Genomic DNA, 8706 nt, shown 5'->3' with positions numbered 1-8706 from the left:
AGTCCATGCTGGTGGCTGCGCGTCTGTCCAGGTCCCGATGGGGCGGGGGACCGAGGACCGCCCCCGGGGCGCCGGGTCAGTTCTCCGCACGAGGGTCGGGGACACTGAGGATCGATCGCGGCTGCGGCGAGGGGACCGAGGAACTGGCCGCCGCCCTTTCACCAGATGCTGTTTGCAGATGTGGCGGCGTCTGCAGACTTGAACCACAAGTAAAGTTCTCTGAGCCAGAGCTTGGCGCGGTGCCCTGGCGGGCGGGGCGAGGGAATCAGGACCCGCAGGCACTGCGCCAAGGCCGCCAGGCGATGCCCCCGCGCTCGGGGACACTGTGGTCGCCAGGTGGGATCCGTGCCGGGAACAGCCTTAGGGAGAAGGAGGGGACTCCGCCTGGGGGAGCAAGGAGAGGGCGTTCTCTGCACCACCAGGAAATGCGGGTGACACTCAAGTTCCTTCCTGCTGCAACTCCGAAGGATGCGGTGACGCACAGATTCCTCTCTGCTGCCAACTCCAGGGGACCTTGGAGACCGGGGTCTGGAGGAGGGGCAGACAAAGGACTCACAGAGCCACCTTCCCGTCCCCCCTGCCTTATATCCACTATCTCTACCCCAACCAGGTGTGTCCACTCCCACTCTTCTGACACCCCCAGGCTTCCTCACCCTACCCCCTTCCCTACTCTGTCTCCGCCCAGTCTTCTTCATACACAAACATACACATTCCTCCTCCATGGGTGTTTTGGGACCCCCACTCCCAACCTTGTGCCTGCAAGGAGGAGTTTATCCATGCGCCCTTTGTAGGCTGGAGAGGCCAAAGAGAGTGTAATTGTGTCTTTGGTCAGAGACTCCAGGCTGAGTCTCTGAGAAGCGGAAACTGAGGAGTTGAAACCAGCTCAGCCCTGTTAGGCGTGGGAGGGACCCAGCAGGCTGACTTACCACGGCAAACCCTGGTGGCACTACCTGACAGCTGTCACTCATTCTTGGATGGAGTTTCTCATAAGTCTGGCTAAAATAAATAATAAAAATAAAATAAAATAAAAGTACGTGGTATCAGGCATTTAATTTATTCTCCCGACTGTCTTTCCCCCTTTTGGAAACAAGATCAATCTGGTTATACATCAAACAAGCCTTGGGATGTTGGTGTTCTCTACATGTGGAGGGAGGTGAGGACCAGGGGTGTCACTTTTCCCCTCCAAATTGATTGATAAAATTTCTCCTCACACTTCCTGAAGATAATGAGTCATCTTCTCCCGCCTCCTCTGAGTCCTCACACCCGAGTTCACAGAAAGAAGTTCACACTTGGTGTGAGGGATTTGTATACTCGTGTGCTCCACATTCACGTGGGCATTGGGAATACAATTTGTCCCCGTATCACTTTTGCTACAGAGCCTAGGAACATGCTGTTGCTCGGTCACTCTGGGATCAATGAAGTCCCTTGAGGAACAGGAGCTGAGAGAGGGCTCTCCTCATGCATGGGGCCTACTTTACAGCACAACCATCCATGGTGAAAGCATACCCAAATCTATGAGTCTAATTGCACCTCCACTCAGTTCATCGCTATGAATGCTGCCCATCCCCAACAGTGAAGCCCCAATGCATCCTCATCTTGGTCTTTGTGAGGGTGGCGGATGTGGTGAGCCAAAATGAGAGGGAGGTTGGAGTCCAGTGGGCCCTGCCTGCTGGGGGTTCCTTGCCTCCTGTGAGGACTGGGGAAATCCTGAGTCCCACTCTGCCCCCATCCATGAGCCTTTTCCCCTTCCAATGAGGAAAATACACTAAGGCCTCCTACTGCACATGTTCTCCATGTGGAGAGGATGAGCTCCAAGGGAGGAGAAGTCCCCAACATCCGGAGGCTGCGGGAACGTGGAAGAGGCCCGTGCCAGGACACAGGGCCTGGGTGCACTTGAGGACTGAGACATGGGATAGCAGCAAACTCTGTGAATTCACAGGTGTAAAGGAGATGAGAAGGTTCTGGCCTGATTTGCTAGGTTCTTTATGCAGGAGGGGCCTGTGCTGGGTGGTGTGGAAGACCAGAGACACACAAGGAGTGGGCAGGACCGAGGTTTGGGTGTGCAAGGTCTTGGTGAGTCCAGGTGATCTGTGTGTGGGAAGAGACTCCCATGCATAGGGCTGGGGGACAGGAGCCTGGGTTGAATCCCTGGGAGGGGGCAACCAGGAAGGGCCTGGCAGCCCAACCGCATGAGGTGGGTGAAGTGGGCAATTGACTGGGAGAACAGGAGGAGGGCAGAAGGCTGGCATTAGATCGCTGGTGGGATGGCCTGGTGGGAGGAGGACAGGCCTCTGTGGGAACCTGGGCTGTTCCCGGCTCACCTCCATGCAGGCTCCTGTTCCCTAGACTCACACCAGGCCCCAGATTGTGAGGAATTGCCTCCTGAAGCAATTTTAATGGAAATGCACTATAGATCACACTTCCAGAAACAGGAATCGGGTATCTGGATGAAATTCTGGCTGCTTGTCCTCTGCTATCTTCTTCATCTTTCATTGCATCAATTTCCACATTTGTAACTTAGGAAATGCTGCCTCAGGGAGTGACAAGGGATTCAATGAAGACATGGTGCAGGTGACCCTCAGCAAGCATCATGCTGAGAACTCACCTCAGGTCTCCTAACTCAGGTGTGAGTGCTGCCTGGTCGGGAGTCCTGGACCAGGGTCGCTGGTGATGAGAGAGACGGATCATGCACTGCCTTCCTCTGTCACTTCAAGTGCCTTTGACGTGTGGAATTAAAGCCCCATCAGGCCCCACTGGGGAGAAATCAAGCATCTTTCTCACCCTCAACATACGAGTGTTTCCCTCATCATGTCCTGGTGAGTCCACCATTCCTGAAATGCCTGGCGAACAGTGTGAGAATCCCACAGCCACAGAGGCTAAACCCGCAGTGCAGGATCAGCGGCCCGGGGAGGAGAACCCTCTAGAAGCCTCCAGGCTGCACCGGCACCGCTTTGAATCCTTGCCTGCAGCAGAAACTGGGAAATACACATTCGGAGCTCTGCACCCCAAACTTTCCCAAACACGAGTTACTTTATCTACAAAAAGGCCTTGGGCTCCGCTGGGATCAAAACTACTAGAAAACATCCCGTCGATGACACAGCTAAGGGCTGTGTTCAGTCCCCTTCATGAAGACGGGAGTATTCTCGAGAAGGAAAATCTTGCGTTATTTAAGAAGAGAGGAGTGATTGTGAACATGGAATAGAGACGGGAGGGCCAGGAGGATGAGTGCAGGAAAGAAGGGCTGAGGGGCAGGGGGAAAAGGGAGAGAGACTTCGGCTGCATGAGGAGACTGGAAATAATGAGTGACGTGAGAGTCACCAGACCCACCAGACTCAGACCAGGAGAGCGACGGGTGGGAGGAGTCTTCCGGCATGGCCTGGGAAGCTGGCCAGGAGTGCGAGGAGGGCGAGGAGAGGGGGCCCTGGGGTGAATGTCGGCGGACAACGTCTGGCCCCGCGCCCAGAACACTTGTGTCAGTGGGGCCAGTGGGACCGGCAGCTGGGTCCCCGTCCCTGCTGCATGTAGCAATGTGGTGGACTGCAGGCTCCAAGTTCACTCTGGGTCTCCTGTCCCTGCTCCTGCTCCCTCAGCGGGCCTGGGCCCTGGCGGCAAGTGAGTTCGGAATGGAACCTGGAGGGAAGTGTGGTGAGGGATGGTTTAGAACTGGGAAGGGGACGCGGGGCTCACGGGCGCTCGGGTGCCTTCTCGGGCAGTGGTGCTGCCTTCTCCCCTTAAGTTTCCACTGCGGGCTCGTGTCCAGAGGAGTGGTTGTCTCCTCTGGGCAAGGGGTGGGCCAGGGAGAGAGGCGACTCTGGAGAATAAGAAATGCTGAAGAATGGGGGTAGGGGCGTGGGTGCAGGGGAGGGAGAGAGGGCGCGGCGGGAAAGGCTGCTGAACCCCCAGGGCACCCGAGGCTTGGTCAGGACAGGGGACATTCCCGCAGGGATGCGAACCCTAGACACCATGTGCCCTTCTCTGCTCACACCACTATCCCCACACACCCTCCATCCTGCCCACCGCTCTCCCCCAGGAACTTCCCAGCGCCCCTGCCCAGCGGCTCACCGCACCTGCAGACCCAGCCACTGTCCCTCCAGAGTCTCTGCTCCTCCACCCCAGCTCACAGCCTCTCACTGCTCACCTCACCTTGTCCCCACGCACCGCAGTGCCTCCCAACACCTTCCCAAATGGGAACTCTCCCCAGTCACCTCACTACCAAGGGACCCCTTATCCCCTTGCCTGAGGACACAGTCCAGCAAAGGCCTCCACGCCTTGTCCCCAGAACCTGGAGTAGCAGGGACGGGATTCGGGGGCGTGGATTCTGCCAGGCAGACACCTCCTGTTCCTCCCCCTCCTTCTGCATCAAGGGAGGGGCACTAGGCTGGAACTGCTGGGTGGGCAGGCAGGTCTGGGTGATGCATGCTGTGCAGCCCAGCCCTTCAGAGACTCTCTGGCTGTCCCTGAGGGGTGGTGGGGGGTGGGGGGGCCTAGGGGTTCCTTCTCCCTACCCCAAACCTCACCTGTGTTTTTCCTTCACAGAAGCTCTCTCTCTTTCCTATAACTTCACCGTCCTCCCTAAGGCCAGCCGTGGACAACCTTGGTGTGAGGTTCAAGGCCAGGTCCATGAAAAGACTTTTCTTTCCTATGACTGTGGGAGCCAGGAGGTCAAATCCTTGAGTCTCCTGGGAGAGGAGGTGAAAGGCACGAGAGCCTGGCAAGAACAGATGGAAACGCTGAGAGACGTGGGGGACTTTCTCAGACAGCAACTGCTGGACCTTAAACTAGAGAAATACACGGACAGGGGTAAGTGGGAAAGTCCAAGTGAGCAGGTTATGAGGTTAGGTGCGTTGATTGTATTCATGTTAAAAAAAAAAAGAAAAAGGATGTTGGTCATTTCTAAGCAGCCCAGCAGGAAGGGTAGGCCTTGAAGGAGACAATGGGATACATACAAAGGGGCCCAGAGGCGGGACAATGGAGTGGGGTGGGGGCAAAGGATTAGTCCAGACCAGAGGCTGACCTCTATCCCATGATGGGGGGGGGGGGGGGGGGCAGACCCTCTCCCGCTGCAGGGCAGGATGCTGTGTCAGTGGAGAGCCAATGGGCGCACACGTGCATCCTGGCAGTTCGGCTTCCAAGGACAGACATTCCTCCGCTTTGATTCCAAGAATGGAACCTGGACAGTGCTTCACCCTGGAGGCAGATGGATGAAAGAGAAGTGGGAGAGTGACAGGCATGTGACTAAGTTCTTCTGGAACATCTCCATGGGAGACTGCAGGAGCTGGCTTGATTGTTTCATGGTGCACTGGGAGAAAATGCTGGAGACAACAGGTACCTGAGAAGAGGAGGAGGAAGGGGCAGCTCTCTGGAGAAGAGAGCAACACACCCTACAGTGTGTGTGTGTGGTGTGGGGGTTTGAAAGAGTGATCCATCGCCATAGGTCGGCTCTACCATCCTTCCTTTCTCTTCTCACTCCTGGCATCTCTTCCTCACTGCACATGCCTCTTGTCCACTCACCGTGGACTTCTGGCTGACCCCAAACAAGAGGGCATCCTTTGTGTCCAGACCTTTTCTTCTTACTGTTCCCTCTTCTTAGCCTCACTTTCCTTTTGCATCTCAACTGGTTTATTTCTGGAAACCCCTCAATCCCACCCCAAATGTCAGCTCCTGAGAGGACTTCTCTCCCACCACCCTCAGGTGTCACCTCCTCCTCTGTCACAGCAGCAGTGATTGGTGACATTGTAACTCTTGTTTCTTTCATTAGCTGGCTGAGCCCCTTGGGAACAGGGCCCATCTCCTCTCTCTTCCTACCTCAGGGCCTGTCACAGCAGCTGCCACAAGTAGAGGGGGAGAAAATGTCCACATTGCAGGTGTCTGGGGCAGCAGGTGTTGAGGAGGAGTCTCTTCACATATAGGGTCTGGACAAAGGCTGTCACTCTTCCTTTTCCATTTCAGCATCACCAACTGTGGCCGCAGTTAAAGGCCAATCCAGGGCCTCAGTCATCACCCCCATCGCCTGGGTCCTCCTGGTGACCCTCACCTGCTCTATCCTCATTGACCTCTGAGGCTGAGTCTGTCATGGTAACAGGTACTGAGGGCAGATAGCCTGATATGAGGGATGGGGGAAGGGTGGATTCTCAGCCCAACCCTGCCCACTCACTGAACTTTCTCATCATGGGAATGCGATGAGGAGACTAAGGCCTCATACTGTTCCATAGCAATAACTTGGCCAAGCTCAGCCCTGGGTTCTGCTGTCTCCTCACTGGAAAGGCCAGTGGGAAAGGGGAGGGGCCCACCCCAAGGCTTAGGACCTGTTGATACTAAAGGGGTTTAGTAAAGTCAGGCCTGACTCAGACCAGAACCCCTGTTTGGGAGAGTCTGTTTGGGCCCAGTGGGAGGAGGTGTGGGGACAGCAGGCTCACAGGTCAGAGGCAGGACTCACATTTGAGTGAGAGCTGTATGGTGGCTCCATGTGATGTGTCAAGGGTAAGAGGACTCATCCAGGGGGTCAAGAGCAGAGGGGCCTGGGTCTAAGCCCAGGAGGAGGTCTGGGAAGGCCTTGCAGCCTCAACTCAACAGGCTGGAGTGCAGGGCTGCGTGCCCACAGAGGGTGCCTTGGGTCGCAGCAGGTCAGGCAGAAGGAGAACAGTAGAGCCTGTGTAGGAGGAGATCAGGAGGAGGCCCGTCCTCCATGGAACAAGGGGAATCCTGGCTCAGTATGTTGCATCACCTGGCAGCCAGGCTCCTGCAGACCCCAGATCCTGAGCCACTGAGTGGCGCCTCCCTGGAGCAGAGGTGACTCAGGGGATAGGTGGGACTGAGCCGCTATTGGTGCTCACAGATGAGCTGGACCAGGGATGGATGCGGCAGGGACCATCACACTGAGAGCTCTGTGTGCTGCTAGCTAAGAGGCTGGGAGAGGAGGAAAAGACAGGTATTTGCCAGCAACCTTCCCCAAGGCTACAGGTATCAGGATGCAGGCCCTTCTCTTCCATCAGAGCTCCCACCAGGTCCTTTAGGCCCTCCCATCAGAGGCTGAACCAGGACCTGAGTAAAGGGAGCAGGTGATTCGTTACTTGATCTAGTCGTGAACGTAAACATTTGGCAGCAGGGCCTGGGGCTGCCTGTGGTGTGGGAAAGGGTGGGGGAGATTGGGACAAACTGGTGGAACCAGGGAGCAGGTGACAGGTGGGGAGAAATACATGACCCTCAGTGAGGGCTGTACTCAAGATGAGGAGTGAGTGGGAAGCTGACCCTGGAGACCTGACCCAGGATTTCCTCAGCCACTTGGAGCAACACTGTTTCTTTTCTGAAGGCTGACGATGCTCCCGAGGAGGTCCTGGGTGTGTGGTCCGTGTCACGACTCTGCCTTTTGGTTGGCTGCCTTTGGATCACCTGCTGTTCATTTCTAGACCACCAGGAGCTCAGACCTTACAAATCCAGAGACCACCATGAGATCACGATGAGACTGTCCATGCAACATCTCAGGTTCCTTATTGCATTGGGCGGTTCTCCTATTCAGCGCCTTTCCTTAGCATATTGTGCCCCTTCCTCTTGGTGCTCAGTGGTGGGATTCCTGCACTTCAACCTGAACTGCTCCAGCAAGAAATATGAAGAAATATGAAGGAGAACGGTTTCCATCTTGTCTGCATCCTGACCCTGTTCTTGCAAATGTTGTTGTCAGAAAAATATCACGTCAGACTGCAGAACCTCAGGGATTCTTTCTCTATCCTGAAAAACAACCTCATTGACTTTTCAACAGAGCAACGTTTTCTTTATGATTTTCCCCTTTTGTAACTTACCACCCTTCAATGATATTTAAATAAATCTCTCTATTCTAAAAAAAATTAATCGTTTTTACATTTTCTTTTACCACCCAGTAGAGACTTCGTGGCATCGCTATTCCTCCACATTGCAGGGCGCTTACAGCTGGTGATTCTGCTGGATTTTGTGGAAAGAGAGAATTGAAGGATCCCTCTGAAATGAACAAGCAGTCCAGCTGTCGGTCGCCAGTTTATCCTGATGCCCCGGTAGAAACAAATATTCTGGGACTTAAGGAAGGAGGATCTTCCTGATTTCAGCCCAGATCCCCCGCCCCAGCAGTGACTGTCCTGTGATCCCTCCACCCTGGCTCGCCTCCTTCAGTGAGAAGTCCGTCTTCACAGCAGAAGCAGCTCTACCTGTAAGAGGTGTTTTCTTTCCCCTCAGACACAGGATCAGTATCCAGAATATATAGTGACCTCCCACAAATCCGTAAAAATAAGTCCAATTCTCCTAACATTTGAGCAAATGTTTTCAGCAGTTGGGAGAAGGTGAATAAGCCTATGAGAAAACTGAACATGTCCCAAATCATCAAGATCATGCAGAAAAACAGTGTGTACCCTTACACACCCAGCAAACGCACACGCTGTGAAACATATCAAGTCATGGACAGGAAATGGAATAGCAGGAGTTCTCTTACATTGTTAGTAGGGATATAAATGGAGTCACTCCCTTGACATATGTTTTACCAGATCCCCACAGTGGACGATGTGTTCTTCCTATGACACAGCCATCCCGGTGTTAATTCCAGGCTGGCAAAGGTGGACCCCAGAGCGTGTGGAGATATTGTTCATTGCAGTGCTGCGTGACGTAGCAAAAACTAGCATTAAGATATCCAACTGAAGTAGGATATATTTCTTAAAATGGTTAAAAGATTTCTATTTCTATTTC

At 54.3% G+C, this 8706-nt stretch overlaps 1 protein-coding gene across 1 annotated transcript; it reads left to right on the top strand.

Moving 5' to 3' along the window:
* Positions 1–3403: 3403 nt before the first annotated feature.
* Positions 3404–7808, top strand: LOC124244082 (UL16-binding protein 1-like). The gene is made up of 5 exons (XM_046670375.1): positions 3404–3612; positions 4537–4800; positions 5050–5325; positions 5950–6082; positions 7310–7808. Exons 1-4 carry the CDS (start codon positions 3528–3530, stop codon positions 6057–6059), a joined length of 735 nt encoding a protein of 244 aa, XP_046526331.1. The 5' UTR covers positions 3404–3527; the 3' UTR covers positions 6060–6082; positions 7310–7808.
* Positions 7809–8706: the final 898 nt, after the last annotated feature.

This window comes from Equus quagga, chromosome 8, assembly GCF_021613505.1.
Source record: "Equus quagga isolate Etosha38 chromosome 8, UCLA_HA_Equagga_1.0, whole genome shotgun sequence".
Classification (NCBI taxonomy): Eukaryota; Metazoa; Chordata; class Mammalia; order Perissodactyla; family Equidae; genus Equus; species Equus quagga.
This window is presented reverse-complemented; position numbering and strand designations above follow the sequence as displayed.